Here is a 20,417-nt window from a genome sequence, read left to right as displayed (position 1 = left end):
CTGAAGGAAGAGTAACATTTTACAAGGAGCTGCTCTTCCTTCTGCTATTTGGCTAGCTGGTGACAGCCAGCAGGCGTTAGGGAAATAGAAATTGATATGAGGGGCAGATAGTGTCTATCACATTCCTCCTCAAAGTGACAGAAAAATCCCTGATCTCTCTCTGTGTGTCAGTATGTGTGTGTTTCCTCTCTCTTTCTGAGTAATGTAAAGTGACAGGAGATGAAGTGCTTTATGTGGAGTGGGACCACATTAAGCAGTCATTAGTGTCTGAAGGACGACAGGATTGCAGCTGTATTCCCTTTGACAACACTTCAAATGTAGAGTTTGATACTGAACTGCGTTTGAGGTGATGCTCATCTGTTTATATGTCATACAAAAAGTCTTCGTGAAGCATCAGACAAGCTTCAGTGTATTCTTAATGACCAGAACTGGCAGAATGAGACGTTATTTCTTTGTGTGTGTGGTCGATAGCGCAGAAAATGGTGACATGATAACAGGGGTATTGCATCGCCACGTTTTCGCTGTGTTCATCTGTCAAACGCCCTGTGATCTGACATCAAGTCAGTGACAAGCCTTGACCCTTGGAGGAGCACACAAACACTCGCTCACACGCGCATAAAGGAAGGTGAAGGTCAGTCTGCATGAAGCATGATGGAAGGAGAGAATATACACGGAGGTGCAGGAGGAGAGGCAGACATCCATGACTGACACATACAGGTTTTTCCTCTGTGGATGCATGGATACAGTAATTGATCAGTCTATAATCCACTCATCCACAGAGGGTTAATTAAAGGAACAGTCTGACATTTTGCCTGTTTGGCTCATTCCATGTTGCTGCCTTACTGAGATTTAGATGAGAAGGCCAGTCAAATCAGAAGATTTAATATGTTAATATGGCAGTTTTGAGATTATTAAAAACTGTATTTCAATAAACATGATAGCTGGTTTATATTATCGCGCCACCACCAGGTCATCATTTGTATTTGTCCAATACTCTGACATAAAAACGACTGACATTTCCCATCTACCTCAGCTGCTGTGTATATAGGTTGCAGCTAACTGTATTCTAGGCTTTGACCTTGTAATCTCATTTAAAGCCAACAAAAGACATTCAAATAATGTTGAGATTTTCATCAAAGTCTCTGTGATTTAAAATGTTTTAAAAAGTCAGAAAGTTCCTTGATGACAAACTAAACACAATGTATGATGGGAGGTGCGGGGTTAATGTTACTGAATAGACACCAGGGGATGATTGAGACCAGATCTAGCAGTTGAATCTTTCTACGTTGCTTTTTTGTATGAAACTAGAGGATCAGGAGATTTGTTTTCCACTACAAACACTGATGAGAGTGGTCGCTACTCGCTACTGATTGAGAGATGGGAAAAGAATGGTTATGTGACAGAGGTTTGCGAAGAGGTCATACCTGTGACGTTGATAGCAACGATGTCTGTGGCTACGGCCTGAGCCGCCAGCCTCATCTTCTGCTCCGGGGTGGGGAGGGGTGCGCCCTTGTTCCATACAATCTTTCCGTCAACCTCGTACCCCTCCTCTCCCTCAACGCCTTCCTGGGGGGTCTGGGGCCTCATGGACAGCTGAGATTTGTCGTCCTCCGCTGATGATGCTGTGGACTGAAGACAGAAAAAGAATGGGTTAACAAGATGTATAACTTGAAGAGGAGCAAGGAGATAGAGAAAGGGATTGAAAAGAGAGATAGAAACAGGAAGAGAGGGAATGTACAGAAGAGTATGGAAAAAAGGAAATTCACAGGAAAAGAGATGAAAGACATTGGAAAACAAATCATTTGTGATATTAAATTAAAACCAAACACAATTAGAGTGAGAAAACAATATTATAGAATGGAGTATGTGGCAGACTGTACAGACTATATTGACACGTATGAACACACTTCAACATATTACAATAGCTGTGACCTTTAAGGTCCTTACACACCAAACTGACACCAAAGAACACGCCCCGACGGAACGTCGCCTCACGTCTCCTGCGTCTTGGCCATGTTTCGCACTGGAACACACCGCAAAGACTTCAGCCGACGGCCAAGTAGCACGTACGAACTGCGCATGCGTGAGTGGCAATAACTCTCCTTACCAGCAGGCGTCGGTAGAGTGTATTCGTCATTCAAAAGAGGCAACAACCGGAAGACAGACTGCGTGATACACCGAGAGAAGAAGAACAGACTGCGTGATATAAACAAACAACAAATAGCGTGTGCGTTCCATTTTCACTCTACAGCGAGAAGCTCATGGGGCTTTCCCGAACCTGTGTCGAGAGCCGGAGTTAAATGAAATCTCAGATTTGCCTTCTTAATAGTTTGTTTGGGTCCCTCACTTCCGTTTCGCTTCTCATGCACTGATTCGCTAAGCTGAACAGCCAATCAGAGTGATTTATTTGGCCGACGGCCTTTAGCCGACAGCCTCCTGATTCAACATGTTGAATTGGCGGCGGAAGGTGTCTGCACGGCCGAAAAGACACGACGGTGTGGGACACACCAAGACACACCAATCTGAGTAGGGCGACACGACGCTCATCGACGGCCCGACATCTATCGACGGACAAAATCGGCTTGGTGTGTAAGGGACTTTAGATGCTTGTGTTGTATGCTGTAAACATGTTTCACAAACAATCAAACCCACATGGAAACACACACACATTAACACACTTTCGCACACAGACACATCTTTCAGAGTTAACCTGACAGACAATTTAAAGATGGCAAGATAAAAGCAGAGCAACCGTGCGGAAAAAGAGAGAGAATCACTCATGCATTAAACTGTGTCTCACACACTAACAGCCCTCCATCTGAAGCAGAATTGACTGCCGAGAAGCAAACAGACAACTACAGTTTACTGCGCCATTCACGCTTGAAATTGAGCAGTTAGTCAACAGTAAACTAGCTTTTTACAGTTTGCTGTCAGTGTCCATTTGAGGTTTTGAAATCATTGTTTTGAATCATGAGTAAAGACAGGTTAAGATTTCAAAAGCCAGTAGACACAAAAAGCAAAGCGAACTTATTTGGACTTCACTACCTAACATTTTCCCGACTGTATCTGGAACAGGTTGAGCTTTCAGTGTGTTTTGTTCGTCAGAGTTTGAAAGTTACTGGTAAAAAAATGCTCAGAATCTCCAAATACATCCAGAGATAAATCCCTATGTCCATTACAGTTCATCCTGACAGTCCCAAGCATTCAAAAGAAAGGTCGGCTATTTGTGCTTTCATACAAACCATGCATGGATGGATGGATAAATAAATAAATAGGGGAGTGGAACAAGAGGAGGCAGAAAAGGGGGAGGGTATAAAGAAAGGATCTCAGCAATAGTTTGGTAGCTTGTTATTTTTGCTTTGTGGCTCAACCTGCGGTCCTGTTTCTCCCTCTGAAGCTGCTGTCAGGCAAAGTTAGGCTCACTTTCCCCAGGACAACAGGAAGTGAATGGAAGAGGGACAAACAGCGGAAAGTAGAAAGACAGATAACGAGAGATGGAAGTGGACAGTTTAGAAAGACAACAGCATATTATGAAGGTCAAGGGGCAAGCATGAAGAGAGCGGCTAACAACGAGGGGCTCTGGGGAACAAAGGAGACCCTGATCATAACAGTGAAACCCCCTGTGATCCTCTCAGGACCCCTCATATCACATTGTGTGTGAGAAATACAAATGAGGAGAATGTCAGTACACACTAATGGTCCGCCACTAAAAAGAGCAATACATCCACTTGTGTCTGTTTGCCTTGTTATTTTCCTATTTCGATCCCTCTTCTTATTTTCTACAAATTATAAAGGAAAGAGATGAATAATTTAAAAAAAGACTGAAGCCAGCAACAGTTTATTCTGTCTATACAGTACATTCAGCTCTGCCTGAAAATGATGACAGGCCAGAGAATGAGAGGCAATTAAGTTAAAGTTATCATTTAACTATACTTTTTCATAATGCATGCCGACAGCCCCAACAAAAAAGCCTTAGTGCTTGTTCTTTAAAGGGGACCTATCATGCTATATTTAAATGATATATTGTAGGGCCATACCTATATAAGGTATATTTATACGTTTCTGTTTTCAAAATACCAAACAGATCATGCATTTTAGCCATGCCTCATTTCGCTCTATGTGCTGTTTGCTGTCTACGGGGCTGATTCTGTGAGCTGCAGCTGACCACGCCCCCCTGCAGGAGAGGGTAGCCGTGCTCTGAGCAAGTCAAGAGGGGGAGAAAAAAAGATCTCCGTCCTCCATGTTTTATTATATTGTTATAGGCCTATAGAGTCGTTATTCATTTGTTTTAAAGCTCAATAAATAACAAAGAAGACCTTTGACCGGCACTTTTCTAATTTTGTCCGGAAGATTTAAACTTTAACGGACATCTTTGACTGGCGAAAGAAACTGAAACTGAAACTCTGCCGCACGGTCCCCTCGTTCCTTGGAAGAGGCGGAGAGGTGGGTGTTTGTCATCTGCTGGTGGACTAACCGCAGAGAATTACAGTGCTTGCCTCGACGGGGAGGGATTGCATTGCAGCGGGAGCAAACGCTTGCCTCGGGGAGGGAGAAAAAAAGCCACAGCGGAGAATAAACAGAAGGGTAACCATGGTAACTATGGGCGGGAAGTCTTCTTCGCTGCTTTTGTGGCAGACTACAGCGCCACTTACAGGCCTGGCATATGTACTACAGCGTCTCCAGCGCTTTCGAGCGGCAATGGCCGGCTGTGGCCCAACTCCACATTCCCCTGATAGGTGGAGAGTTGGCCCAATAGCCGTAGCGCCACTTCTGTGACGTCAGTGAAGTGTTCAAATCTGGATCAGTTTTTATCAGATCCGTTGCAGCCCCTTTTTTAGAAATGTGGGTATGGAGGAAAATAGAGATGGTTGTGTTTTCTGACACTTGGTGAGTTCCCTGGAACACCGGGGACACATATTCATGTATAAAAGACGTACAAAAGTGCATTTTGCATGATAGGCCCCCTTTAAGTAAAATCATTTCTAACTAACTCACAAAATCTTGTTTGCTAGAGTATTTTAAATAGCTAGACTAACAGGGTAGAAATCCAGAAATTAAAATGTAGAATTATTTGTGTAAAAAATAAATTAGAAAGTACTGTCTGCCCGGGAGCCAGAGAAGTGTTTATTGTAAATTAAGAAAAATGTGCATTATAATATCTGACCACTAGAGGGCAGTCTGACACTGTTTAAAGTGCTGGAGATGAGTTTCTGCTGTATCAGTTGCAAAGCACTGCTGTGAACACATGTACTTCAATAACATCTAAATGTATTGACTGTAACATCTGCAAAGTTGTGTTTGTGTACCTTCTTATCATCCTCCTCTTCATCCTGCAGGCTGCTGTTGGACTGTAAGGGGTCAGAGAAGGTGGGACCCTGAGAGTAGTACTGAGAGCTCCTGAATCCATCTTTCCTCAACTTGTCGCATTCTGCAGGACAAACAACAACAAAGGAATATGTTAATAAAGACAACAAATACTTGGATTGCCCTGATCGTTGTCTTTCTCTGAGCTTTTAATGTTTGCAACCAGACACTCATTAAGATCACGGGTATATATTTGCGAAGAATTTGTCAGGAGAAATGATCACAATACCTTTGAACAGAGCTTGTGTTGAGTGTGATACTGAAGAGTTTCTACAGTTCACACTCATCCTTCTTTGCTGCTCCAAGATATATTGATGTACCAAAAATGTAATGTGTAATTTGTACAGGCTAATTTGAGCGTACAATATTCATAAATAAGTCATTCAATAACACTAAAGTAGTAGGGATGTGTGAAATATCCATAGGACACAGAAAGATGTATTGCTATAACTGTGTGTGTGTATGTGTATGTGTATGTGTGTGTGTGTGTGTGTGTGTGTGTGTGTGTGTGTGTGTGTGTGTGTGTGTGTGTGTGTGTGTGTGTGTGTGTGTGTGTGTGTGTTCATCAGTGTATCAGTCCCTGTTGGACGCTGCCAAGCGCTGCTCACACTCCCTCTCGTCACCACCTGCTGTGACGGGCTGGTGATGTACGTCTGTGTGTGTGTGTGTGTATGTGTGTGTGTGTATGCCACTGTGTGATAAGAAAACACTTGATATATGATTGTGTGTGTGTAATAGGCACGGGTATCAGTTTCAGTCTGTCACACACAGATGGCAGAACTGTCCCTCTCTCTCCTCCATCCCCCTCTTCCTCTAAGGGGGGCATTTAGCACATCATCTCTCTTTGTCACTACAAATATCTACTAGTATATCCTTTGTCTAGTCTTGAATTAGCTAATTATATTCACTTAGTACTGTTATGACTAAAACACACAGTTGGGGGTTGTGTTTCCATTTGCTGATGCCTGTATCCAAAAGGTACTGTTTTATTATGAACCTCGCACATTTGTTTTTGAAAAGCTTTGAATAAAAATAAACTAAATTGGCCCTCTTCTAAATTGAAAGCATATCAACTGACATGCATACGTGTCTTTCTCTGCATATTATCCCTAATCCATACAAATGTAAACACCTCGCTGGTCTTTTATCTTGCTTCATTGGGATTTATTCAGTGTGTGATGCACAATCAAAATCCCTTTTGCTGAGTGACACGTGTGTGAACCAAAGCACACCCACACCGCTCCTCGCCTGGCACCTCAGAGATGCTGCTTTTAGATCCCTTTCATGTGCCACATATCTCCATAGCTAATTACAGCCCATCTCAGTGGAGACACACGCTGGTGCATGTATAATGCTGTCAGTAAATGGATCCTAATGGGGTTGGCAAAGGTAGCAAGTGTAACAAGCTGATGTGGTAGCGGTGTGGAAGAAGGGTTTTAAAGAAGCGTGATGAGGATGATGACGGGGAGCGGAGCAGTTGTGGTGATTGGGGAAGGTTGATTAGATAAATAGGACTTGATGAGCTGCTTGTTGCTAGGAAGAAGTGAAGGGAGGGGACACGAGACAAGGAGCAGAAAGACTCATGGATAGTGAGAATTGAAAGAATATAACAATATTTTAAAACATTATATCTTAGAGTTTCTGTATGACCTCACAGCTAGAAAGACATATTTATTCATTCACATTTATTCTTGCAAAAATAAATCCTAACAACAAGCTGGTGCCCCTGGTTAACACTGAGGCCCCGCTCACACGGGACCGTTTGCGTTTATGCACAGTATGCGTATTCAAAAAAGTCTTCCGTTCACATGCATTTGTTTCATTTAACGTGTCTGTTCAAACGAGGCCGCTGGAAACGCTGTAGTACATATGCCGGGACTGTAAGTGGCGCTGTAACTTCCGCCAAAATACACCAAAAGCAGCGAAGAAGAGCAGCCCAGCAGCCCCCGCCGCAATGTTGCCATGGCTACCCTTCTGCGGTGTATTTAGCAACATGTAGTTCATGTAATTCTCCATGTCCACTTGTTGCTGATGGTTGTGGTAGAGGAGCTGTATATTTTTGCACTAATATCTGTAGCATGGTCAGTAGCAGTAGCACTAGCAGTAGCTACTGACAGGAGGAAGTGTGTGTGGCTATTGCTGGTATTCAGCGGGATATAGTAATTTCCTCAGCATATGGATAAATGCAACGGGGAAGTTAACTGAAAGAAACCGAATCTGTGGATATTGCATCCCGACCAAGAAGCACGTCTCCGTGGAGAGGACGCGCTCAGAAAGAGAGATATTCTCTACAAACACCGGGTGAGATCGCACCTTTGTCAATATAATGGATCAATGCATGAAATCTGACTCTGTTTATTTTGTTTAAGGAGTATATTGGGCGTTAACAATTCTGGTTTGCCTTTTATAATATTATTTCATTCAAGAACCCCTTGTGCGTTTAATTAACACAGCTATTTTTGATAGTTGCTACAGCAGTGAGCAGGAGAGGTGGGGAGAGACGGGGCTATCGTTATTTTTTCAGGAAATATTCGTATCGAGGTGATTACACGGACTCGGTTGACCCCCCAGAGCGTTTCGTTTGCAAATCTATCCACCTTGGGACCCGTTATTGTTTGTGGGGTCAGTTTCTATCGGCCTCGTGTAAATAATAGGGCTATACGCACGCGAAACTATGCAGATACAAGCAGTTTTCTCCTCGTGTAAACGGCGCCTGAATGACATCATTGACTTTATTGTTTGTGATGTTATTGACACACACACAGGCGAGTGTTATGTAACACCTCTGCCCTATGTCGACCTGTTGGGTTATGTTCTGTATCTCACCAGCAGCTTGCAAAAGCCTCACGGCTGAACACACACAGAAGTCCATGTGAGAGTGAAACAAAAAGGGGAAGCACATGCCATCTGATTGTTTGATTATTTGCCTTTGCAGTGTAGAAGGTAGATATGTGTATCCTGCTGGGTTTAAGGACTATTTGGGTATGCGCTCCTGATAAATTAAGCAATAAATAATCAAATATCTTGTAAGAAATACTGTTATTATTATGGAAATTGAATGAAATGTAGTAATGAAAGTAGTATGCAAAAGTTTTTATATTGTTATATTTGGAAATAATGCAAACACCACTGAGTAAACACTAAATTAAATATATTTCTAAGGCTGGGCTGTAGGTAGATGTGTAACCTCCACTCTCAGCTGCATGGGAGTGGACCATCAAATGAACACAAAGACACATTCAGCACAGGTGCTCCCATTGGACACCTGTTGTCTTTCAGTGAGGACCCCTGGGGCTGGGAGGGGATGACAGGAGGAAAGGCCAGTGACAGAATGAGGAGGGGGGGGGGCTGAATAAATCCTACCTACCAGGTGGTGTTTGAGTACCTAGCAACATCAATATTGCAGGAAGAAATATGCAACAGCAAAGGTGTCAAACAATGCAAAGGACAAAGAAAAAAAACGTTGGGTGTGTGTATGTTTGTTTACGGTGATGACTATAGCTTTACACACTGTAGGCCTCATGTTACAACCGGCTTCTCCCTATTTATCTCTGTCTCCGCCTGTATCAGCCTGTTTTTTTATCTGGCGCTAAACAAGGCCACCCTATGTAAACAACAAGCCTTGACTGTAAAAACACACTCTTCCAAGCCTTTTCTCACACCTGCCTGTCATCCGTTATCTTAGAAATGACCGGACAACTTTCCCAGCTCTGGTTCCCAGGAACTGTTGGGTAAACAGGTGCCAGCATTAAATGGTATTCCCACTTCCTGTTCCGGGAATGTGGATATTAAAAAGTTGTCACTCTGTTGTGACTCAACTCCCTGTGTTTGTCTGACAACAAGGCTGTGTCTGTTTTTCTCTGATTGGACTGGACAAACAGGAAGGAGAGGATCTCGCACCGTTGTGTTGTTGGCTAAACTTTGGGGTGAACACAGATTACAGGTTTGGACATTTTAACAATGTTGTAGACAAACACAGCTGATCTTTTCTCCGATGCCCTGATGTTCAGTTCCATATATGAGGAGGTCCGGCAATATTCCCACAATTTAGATTTTTCAGTGTGTATATTTGTAGATTTAGTTTATAGGGAAGTAAAGGATTGATTGGGGAAGCTATTCATATATACATTTGAACTAAAATTCCTCAAAAAAAATTCAATTAGAGCTGAAACAACGTTCCACCTTTTACATGACTGTATATTGAGTTAAACAACACAAGACAACTTTACCATGTCAAATTGCTTTCTTCTTTTTTTCATGTTTTGTATTCATTCTAGAGGCTGTAATATTATACTCAACAGCAGCACTGGACCCATTGTATATACCTGAATATCAGATAACCCACCACCATTGTTTGTTGTTGTGATCATGTTGGACCATTACAAACTCTAAGAAGCAGTCCAATTATAGTAATGCATACCTCGCAGGGCGCTCTTCAGGTTGACTTTGGCCTGGCGGTGGAGGTCTTCTACGGCGGGGGGCCGGCTGCCTGGCAGGAAGACGTTCTCCTGCTGGTGCCACGGAGCTGTGTAATGCACCGTCCACTTGCTCTCCTCATCCAGGTTAGACACAGCTGCAGAAACACAGAGATAAGGCCAGAGAATTTAGTTAATTTAGTTAAACTTCCAATTGTATTAACACTCCTGAAGGGTATTCTGAAAACATCTTCCCATGACCAGTTGTTGCAGACCAGCAACAGTTGAAATATGACAAAAATAGGGTTAACAAAGTCTATATCCTTTGGTAACGGAGTCTGAGAATGAATAGTGTCCTGCACAGGCAGTAGCGGCAACTGGAGGGATTTGTTTATATTTGTCGGAGAAGAGGAAGTAGATTAAAGGTGCTTTGCATCGAGGTGCAAGTCTTCACACCAACAAAATGACACACATCTGAGACATCACACACAAGGCCACACAAGTCAGAGGGGGAGGAGGGATGAATAAGTTGGAGGGAAAAACTAACCACATGATATCCAGCTCAGAAACATAAACATGATACTGAAAAGATACAAACGCTAACTTTGAAACTAGCTAACTTGTCCTGAGAAAAACCACTTCAGAAAAACAATAACGAATACTCATTCAATGAAATCACTAGATCACAAAAGTATTTAAAAGCTTAACAAACACTACTGTGTTAAACATCAAACCATCTCTGTACTTACTAAATAGGGAACACACTCCTCTGTTTCTTGATGGTTGTTTTCTTGAGCACTTCTTTCAGTTAGACATCCTCAAACAATATTTAGCTGCTTTCTCTTTTGCTACAGCTGACGGTGTGTAATGCTGATGACCCAGAAACTGAAGCCTATTCCCATGCTGAATATGTAAACCACAAAATACAAGTGTCAGCAAAACGACTGAGAGTAAACACCAAGATCAACAAACACACTTTGCCAAAGTTAAGCTTACCAAGTGAGCGTATCCAAGCCAAAGTTGGTGAGTGTGGGTGTAGGACTAGCTCCATTTAAAGACTGCTATGTTTGTCCCTGTCCTGACCATCACAACATGTCCAACCGACTGTGACTGAGGGTTTGGAGGACCCAGGAGGAAGGGGACGGGTCATGAAAGGGGCCGGGAGTGTGGACTGTTTTTGTTTGAATGCCTTTCACAGGTGCTAATGAGCCATAGTAGGATGCATAGTGTGTGTGTGTGTCGGGGGAGGACAGGAGGCCTACAGGGCGGTATGCCTATGACTGCAAATTGGTCGTTGGAGAAAGTGTGAGACTGTGCAACTGCTTTCATAATGTCTGAAAAGACTCTGAGAAGATCTTCTGTGACTATCGAACTTTAGCTATTTGTGACTAGCACTGTGCGACTAATGGGTACATACGTTGGACATTGAACACATTTGTTGGATCTATTTTAAACAACAGTCCAACTTCTGCTGTTGCTGTTGACTAATGGCACCCTTACGTCTGTCTCTACAACCTTTTACCTCAAGGAGGAACGGTCAGCCGTTGACTGCCATAGGGAGAGGTCATTGTGTTTATTCATGTCTCCATTCACTCTTGTTACCAAACACTTAAAAAAGTTCTCTTCATCAACATATTTTCTAATTACTTTTTGTATGCTTGGTAATGTATGAGTAAAAATACAACAGAGATAGAGAGCCTTTTGTTTACTTTATAAACAACAACCACATGAGTCAATTGTAACACATACGGCACAATGCATGCAGGGAAAAAACAAACAAGATATCTTGTATGTAGAATAAGTTCTGTGACCGCAGTCCCAACAGAATAACCACTTATAAACATAGTCTTGTACAGATCTTCGCGAAAAATGATTTGGACTGAAACACAACAAGCCTAAAGGGTTGCCAAAGAACTCACAACACCTTCAGTTTTTACATTTTGTGAGGATGTGTGATGGGTGTAAACGTGTGCATATGTAAACAGGGTTTTACTGTGATGGTCTAACAGTGTTGTTCAACATGGTGTAGCAGCTTGCCTACACTGGTCCGAATAATCAATCAAATCTTCAATAGGCAATAATCCTCTGAACACAAGTCCAGACTGGAGAGTTGCTTGAAAAACCCACATAGTTGATGTTGAATTTGAAATGTGAAGGTTATAAAAGCAGGCTGGTAGTTTATTTTGGAGCTCACACCAGACCAATATGCAAGGCAGTGTCACTTCAGCTGTGAGTAAATAAGATGACATCATTAAATCAGCTTGCCTGGCTTAATAAGGGTCTACTTAATCAATTTCTAATATTCTTGCTCTCCCACACACACACACTGAGCACAGGTAGCCCTCCCCCAGCCCCTTTCAGATCGTGGGGTTTGAATAGACCTCAGCAGGGCTAGGCAGACCAAGGACATGGGGACTATGGACACAAAGCCTGTATTGTCCCTCTGCATCGGTCTCCACATCAGGCCTTTCAGTGCCACAATATGCCCTAGCTCCTCAACACACACACACACACACACACACACACACACACACACACACACACTGGACTCTGGCGCGAAGTCTTTTGAGGAGTCTTCTAATCCTTCTGGCCATCTACATCCCTACATCCACTAAAACTCAGAGCAAACAGGGGGAAACTCTGATGGACACAAACAGGCGACATCAGAGGCTGCACAGGACAACTGGAAAATGCATTTGAATGCACGTAGACACGCACTCTCATTATTAGCTGTTACAATCAATAACCTACGTTAATACTGAACTGGGTCCCCAATCATGCACCAGCAAATATAGTATTGACTTTCATGCATAATAAAACGTTCTATGTTCTGTAAGGATAATCATATCATTTGTTCAGGTAGATTTTGGAGATATAACATAGTTAAAGAAAGGGTTGCAAACGCAGGGATTATAGGGGATATTTCTGATAACGTAATAAACGTAATGTCATATTGAAAATTGTCAAATGTCAAGGGTATCTTTATGCCTCACATGATTATTAATATCATAGAATCAATGCAGTTTACTTTGTTTACTTATTTTATATCTTCAAAGTGTGTGCAGTCCTGATAGTATAAAAAAGACGGGGGTCTCTGGACTGCAGTGGAAGACCAAGGTGCCCAGCTGAGGCGCAAAGTGCAGACATGTGCAAGATAAGACGCGTGAGGTAGGAAAACGCTGAGCTAATCATTAACAATATCACCTCAGCCTTGACTGTAACACATGTTATAAATACACCTGAGATTAGAGTCCGCACAGTCAGCTGACTGTGCGGACTCTAATCTAACCTATCTCTCCTGTTGTTAAACCCTCATTTGCTTAATACACAGCCATTGAAGGAATAACTACACTATACAGCCTTGGAGCATGAACTACTCCTGCACTCCACTGTACATGCTTGGCAAACAGACCTACAATTGTTTCTTTGAATATCAAGATCAGATTATCCGGAGAATTTAGAACCAAGTAAACATTAAAAAACGTCTAAATTGTTCCAGAAAGAAAGAAAATGGCCCAACTATATCTAATCGAGTGGCTGTTGTCCAAAATGCTTCCAGCTGCTACCTTAACAAACGCTGTCGGGTCATTTATGGCTAATGGTTGTCGGCTCTGTGAAGTGTTGTCCCAGTGGTTACCTGGTAACAGGGTGCAACAGAGGGTCGTCCCTGGGCTCAGCAGAGTCAGCAGTGAAGCATTTGTTTTTATTGAAAGTATATATCAATCATTTAAGATGTTCTGTGTACACATTACATACAGCAAAGCTTCAATAACGTGATTCAAAATGGCCATTCAAATTAGCAGGGACCAATGGAGTAATTACAGTATTTAAATATTCCTGTCAAATTGATACAAAAACCAATTGAGATCCACTCCTGTTCATTTGAACTCATTTTCTTGATCAGAATAAGCAAAAGATACTTCTCAGACGCATTGATAATCAATATAGAGTAGAATAAAACACATCTTACCCTTCCTTTTGAAGTATTTAATCACAGATTTTAACGAGGTCCCGATAAACACCATTATTCCGGTTAAATGTATGTGTTTTTCTATTTTAAAAAAACTGTCCTTGACAGACACAAAATATCCAAATCCAGGTAAAAAGAGAGGAATAGGGGATGAAGTAGTTCTGGTTTCGGCTCACATTGTTACTACACGCAGCCCGGCTAGGAGTGTGTGCGAGCGTCTACTATGATTCTCTAACCTATCTCTCTCTCTCTCTAAACACACATTGAGTCCAACACTCCCCCCCTCAGGCAGTCCAGTCCTCGGAGACGCACACACACACACACACAGAGCGGGAGGGGTGTAGGACCGGCCCCTCTGTTCCTCTGTGCATTGGTTACCAAGGAGTTCTGGCTGCCTCTCCCTTCATTTCTCATCATCACTCGTTCTCTTCTCTCCCTACACCCTCTTTCTTCTTCACTCTGCGGGACTCTGGATATAGCTGAAAGTTAAACATGCCTTATTAGAATGAACAGGCAAACCGTGCACTTTTACTACGCAGTTCAATTTTAATTTCAGTTCCTCGCGCTCTCTTCCTGACTTTGTACACTGCTCAGTGTGAGTATCAGTGTGTTGCCGCTTTGACAGACTCATCTGGGGAATATTTATGCATCCAATTAAACTATCAGTCACCTCTCCGGGAGAAGCTTGTACACCCTTGAAAACAAATGTAGCTTTTCATGAGGTATTCTCAGGAGAATGCAGGTCCCACCTGTATGCAGAGTGTAATGCAAACAGGAAACACTATTACACACAGTAGAATGCACTAAAGCCCTGACATTTATCTCCTTTGGTCTCAATTTGTTCCAATTCATGGTTAGTAAAACAACATTAGCTTAAAAGGACTAAACCGATGCCTTTGGTTATCTAAAACCCAATTTTTTTAATAGAGCTTATTTTCCATATATTATTTTAATTTGTTCTTCCCTCTGGATGTTTTTTTATGAACCCCTCTTCCTCCATCTGATCATTCCCAGCCTGCTGTGTGCGCACATGGCCACTGAATCTGTGCCACATGAATATAGATCACATACAATCCTCCCATTGTCCAATCTGCTCACACACACACACACACACACACACACACACACACACACACACACACACACACACACACACACACACACACACACACACACACACACACACACACACACACACACACACACACACACACACACACACACACACACACACACACACACACACACACACACACACACACACACACACACACACACACACACACACACACACACACACACACACACACACACACACACTCCGGCACACAGCCATTCAAATAAATGCAAACGCACAACCACACACACCAACGAGTGTAGGACGGCCCCTCCCTATGCTAACGTATTTCTTTTCAGCCCAAATGGTTGATAAGGGGAGGGAGGGAGGGGGCTGCAACAAGAGCTTGAATGGGAGTGCAAATGATCCTTGAATTTGTGGGTAGAAAGGTTTCCCCCCTCCCCCCCCCCCCCCTCGACCTTGCTCATCTGAGACTTTCAGCCAGACTCAGAAGTGCTGTAAACAACAGTTTGGATTTATTTACGTGTATGTTGGTTAAGGTAACATTTGTCATTTCTGCATTGTACAGGTAGTGTCTATTCACAGTATTTTTGCAGTGGCTTTTGCCCTTGAGTTATTAAGCACTTAACAAGGGTAATATGTCTCTATGAATGTTGTATTCTTCCTGAGAGTTAAACCTGTGTTTGACTTTCATAAAAGTCTTCACAAGACACTATTATTATTAGTGTATACTGTAAATAACAGAGTTATTTTAACTTAAAGTTGATTCAAAGTGGCTGCTATCATTTTTTTTAAACATAACAAGTGCCATGAAGTGTTGACATGTTGTACTTAAAATAAAAATAATGTTGAAGATTTTCCCAGACTGACATTTATGGTTGGAAGGGCTACACTTCCCCATCAAAACCATATGGATACTATTAAGTATCAATGGTCCTACAATAAACTTCATATATATACTTTATATAAAACCACAATCCTACAGTGCGTGTCATATAAAATCTGAGACAGTGCACTTCAAATATTTGCCAAAACAATAACGAATTAATAATTTAGTGTATAATCATTAAATTAATCAATGACAATGCTCTTTTTTATACACAAATGTAAATTACATTTCTTTAGGTTTTGGGCTGATCAGACAAAACAAGTATTGTAAAGGCTTTGAGAAATTCTGAGGGGCAATTATTTAAAACATTTTTTTGACATTCAATAATACATTTTAGACAAATTAACCAAAAATGAAAGCCCATACTTTCAACTGAGGTATAGCAGTACAGTATGTCCATTTATATTGACAGGTCAGGTCACCAAGTCTGTCTGATAGGGTGTTAGCACGTGTCTAACTTCAGTCCCCATGTTCTGTCACCAGCTCTGCTTGGCTTGTGTCTCGTACTGTTTGGCACGCGTACAGTATTAGGATCATTTATGCAGACGCGAGCCTAAGCGGCATCACTCATTAAAGAGTCTATTGTTCTCAGGACTGTCGACGCAGGCACACATGCACAGAGTGACAGACAGGTCAACAACTCTATCCGCTGAAGGATGGCTTCAAATCTAGGCCACCTCTTGGATTAGAGCTATCCATCCATTCAGCCATACGTCCCGACATCCTTCCGCTCACTCCCACCGAAGAATGGAAGCCCCTAGCCCAAACAATATCAATCTTTCATCTGTGTATACTCTAAGCAGCGTATGAAGGAAGCGGAAGGACTCTGTGGATGAAACCAGGAGCTCCGAGGAAGAGGCTTAACATCGGGGGTTAAGAACCTGATTAAGGAGCAATTCTACTCGTATTAGCATTTAGCCATGCAATTAATACATCTTGATTACCTAAGCTGTGGCTTTATTAGCTTTGTTTTTCTTTTTATGAGCAAAACATACCAGGACTTTCACCAAAGATACTTTTTTGATCTCCATTATTTTCTAAATGAATCTATTATTTAATTTAAAAAAAAAGGTTCCTTTATTCCCAAGGTAACATTAAAATAACTTGATTTGTCTAACTAACAAAAAACGATTACATATCCTTTTTAAATAAAATGTTGCTAAATAATAAACTAATCCAATTATTGACTTGAATCAAATTGCTGCATCTTTAAAAAAATGTATAAAGACTCACTACATTAGCTGTGTGCAAATTATATTCATTAATTCTCGCAAGATTAAACAATTATTTGAGAGGATAACAACTGGCTTTGTTTGCATTTCAACACAACCACACATGGTTACTACTATTAAGGCCTATGGCAAGATGATGATTATCTCTTCTTGTTAAACAACCATGTTCACGTGATAGGAAAAAATCGGGGCGAAGTGAATAATGAACCAGTCTTGTTGCACACTCGACATGATTAGGACTCAAGGGTGAACCTGCAGGAGCGATACTAGGAGAGAGATTGATGAGGGGCTCATGCTCTTCTTCCTTTCTTCGCATTCACACCTTTAGGATCTCCCAACCAAGCTGGCAGAGGCATCTACACCTACGAAAAACCCCTGAAAATTATTTTTCTTTTATCTTTCTCGATTCAACTCCAATTCCGTCCAGTCCTTTAGCCCCCACAGAACGATCAATCCCCAAAACACACACATCCCTCTCTCATTCAATATCGTAGTCTATTTAACATCCGTTCAAATTCCCCAATTGCCTGAACCTGCCTTGCACATACACACGGACCCCCCCCCCCCCCCCCCCCTTCCTCCATCTGACAGGTCTCAGCTTTTAATGTTATAATTGGACTTAAAAAGGAAGTGTTAAGCTGACCTAGTAAAAACTCCTAACTCTCCTTGATCCACTAATGTCTTTCTCTCTTTTCATCCACACTTTTCTTTTCATATCTATCTTGAAGACATGAGCACTTTAACGACTATAATGATTGTACTCTCCATGTCTCCCTTTCTTTTCTTTTCTCTTTCTGTTCAGGTCTGTACCACGCACACCACCTCCCCATTAGCTTGTAGAAAACCTGCCAGGTGGCGATAAGCAGGAAAGTGCAAGTCCAAGTATTTGTTTCACACATGAGCGCACGCAAACACGTTGCATCTGTTTGTATGCAGCGTTGCACATCGTAACAGAGTTGATACAGAATCACTACAACATGTGAATTTGGTTTAAATACATCAACTTTAGCTAAGTAATCATCTTTCCTCAACAATTAAGTGAAAGATTCCCTTAAGCAAGGAGCTAAATCCTTGATAGCATCTGTGAAGTATCAGTGTTTTCATTTGTAATGAAATTCCAAGTGAAAATACACATTTTTGAAAAAAAACTTAGAACAACATCAGGAAACCAAAAAGGGGGGTTTCCCTTTTATGTCATCCCATCTCTCTTTTTCTGTGAATGAAAATCTATCATTTATAGCAAGTACAGCAAAAACGTGCTCTTTAATCCCTTCCCCCTTTCTTGCATCCTTCATCTCTGTGAATGAAAGCATAGCAACAGGGGTCAATGAGAACCTGATCGCCGGGTCTCTGAGATATAGAGCAGGGCATGAATTATCTAACAGCGCAGGGAGCGGGGGAGGAAGTTCAGCATGATGATGGTTGAGGGGTTAAGGATCATACACCATATTTCAATGCAGGATTTTCTTTGAGTAAGTAAACATGAGAAAGACTGCACAAACAAATCTGTGATCATTAGAGAGCTATTACATGAGTCAGAGTAGTATGCTGTAGTTTAAGAGTTTCGATTACAGTGATAAAGAAGCTACACATAGATAAGAGGGAAACCACTCTCTACAGTGCTCATAAAAAGGTAGTTAAGCTATAGGTTCAACTTCAAACTCACTCCTGAATAAACACAACTCTCTCTCAAACACACACACACACACACACTGAAACCAAGGTGACAGAGAGCCTTGGCTGAGTAAACGTGCTGCGATAACTGTTTTTCTGGCACTGATGATTTTAGCATGAGGTGTAGTTCCCGCGCATTACACACACACACACACACACCTTGAGCTTTCTCTGACACCAAACCCTAGCTGTCTCCCTCTCATCCCTCCTGTCTGTCTCTCTAACTCTCTCCGTCCGTCCGTCTGTCTGTCTGGCTGTCTTTCTTCTGTTGCACTTCGGTCTGTTCAGCAGACAGAGGTTACTGGGTAACGCTCCTTTACTCCCCCCCCGTCCCCCCCCCCGTCCCTCTTCTGGTGTTTCCGTCTGACCTACTCCATTGATGCAGCTGGGATTCCATCACACACACTCACTCTCTCACACACACACATACAGACAGTCCCATAAGCAGTGCATTTGCATGATTAAATGCAGAATATGGCGGGGGTTCAAATAAGTCAGACTTAAGGAGACACATTGGAGTGAAGTAGCTCACTCACAACATGTCATTTTTTGAAAACAAGTTCCCAGCCTTGTGTTTGCGCAGAGGTTATTTATCTGCCACTAAATGCAAGTGTGTGATACATATCTTGTCACTGTGTGTGTCTGTGTGTACAAGTTACACACACAACGTTTTAGGCTACTTTGCTAATAGCAATAATTGGGGAGATTTGATTGCATTTTGTGAGTGTGTCTGTGTTGTACCCCAGATTATTCTTTGTGATAAAAGGCAGTGGGGCCTCCCTCTATAGGCTGCTCCTCCTTTGTGATCCATGAGAAAACCCTTTGAGTACGCCCTGAGCATGCACACACCATCACTCACATAATCAGACTGGTCTATTTGTTTATTTTCAGTTTCACAAATATCACCGCATTGATGTGGTGGCCCACGTGTATTTGTGTTTTCTGTTCAAACACCATGTAGCTGTTCTCACACAGCTTGATATGTGTGAATGTGGATGAATCGGAGAAATGTCTTTGAAAAGTGCAGCACAATACTAATGTGCGGGTAAAATGGAGATGGTATCAAAAGCATAACTTTTCAAAAGTACTTTCAAAGAAGGGGAAGAGATGGGAAAGCAAAGTTTGCATTCACAAAATGTTGAAAGATTCTTTGATGTGGTAGAAGCGGAGCCATTTTGCTGAGTAGCGATGCGAGGCAGGATAGAAAAGGCAGTGTTTAGGGGGACAAAAGAAACGGGAGAGCGGAGATAAAGACAGCTGGGAGAGAAAAGTCAGGGATGGAGGGCAGGGTGAAGCGAAAAAGACAGATAAATGGAGTGTGAAGGCAGAGTATCCATAGGTAAAGATGCATGAAGAACAGTTATAATACACACAAACATACACAAAAGCCCAGCAGGCTTGGCGGTCATGCCTCCTTTTCCCTCCCTTGACCCCACCCGACCCCCTTTGAAATTCAAGCCAGGGAAAATGAGATGGAACAGATAGAGGATGTATGCACCTCTCTGTCGGCAAGTGAACAGACAAGACTGCATTAGTCTAGTCTGTCCTGTAAAAACATTGTTGTGCATGACAACTCTGTGCCTCAGCACCGTATTAAAACAAGGACCCACAACGAAAAGCTTAAAAAACAAAGCCCAGGTCAACTAAAAACAATAAAAGATACAGGAGTACCAACTGACATGGGGGCGTGCAACCGCGAAAACGTCCTTTCTATACATTCATTTAACAAGTCAACCTTTAGAGCCTAATGTCAGTTTCAGAACAATGAAAGGCGGGTCACTTTTCAAATGTACAC

General features: G+C 42.1%; 1 protein-coding gene across 9 annotated transcripts in view; it reads right to left on the bottom strand.

Annotated features, from left to right (window-relative positions):
* The window catches only part of nhsl1b (NHS-like 1b), a 102,261-nt gene that overhangs the window by 13,450 nt on the left and 68,394 nt on the right, over positions 1-20,417 (bottom strand). For 7 of the 9 annotated variants that reach the window (XM_034144069.1, XM_034144071.1, XM_034144075.1 and 4 more), the window contains exons 2-4: positions 9,785-9,937; positions 5,307-5,428; positions 1,425-1,629 (exon numbers count right to left, since the gene is read on the bottom strand). In XM_034144069.1, the coding sequence (XP_033999960.1) occupies positions 1,425-1,629; positions 5,307-5,428; positions 9,785-9,937 (480 nt within the window). Of the gene's footprint in view, positions 1-1,424; positions 1,630-5,306; positions 5,429-9,784; positions 9,938-10,775; positions 10,868-13,749; positions 13,825-20,417 lie in introns of those variants that run through there. The other 2 variants (XM_034144077.1, XM_034144073.1) reach the window with 2 other exon arrangements.

The sequence above is a fragment of the Trematomus bernacchii genome, unplaced genomic scaffold (assembly GCF_902827165.1).
Source record: "Trematomus bernacchii unplaced genomic scaffold, fTreBer1.1, whole genome shotgun sequence".
NCBI lineage: Eukaryota > Metazoa > Chordata > Actinopteri > Perciformes > Nototheniidae > Trematomus > Trematomus bernacchii.
The sequence above is the reverse complement of the archived record's forward strand: the minus strand, read 5'-3'. Positions and strand labels throughout refer to the sequence as shown.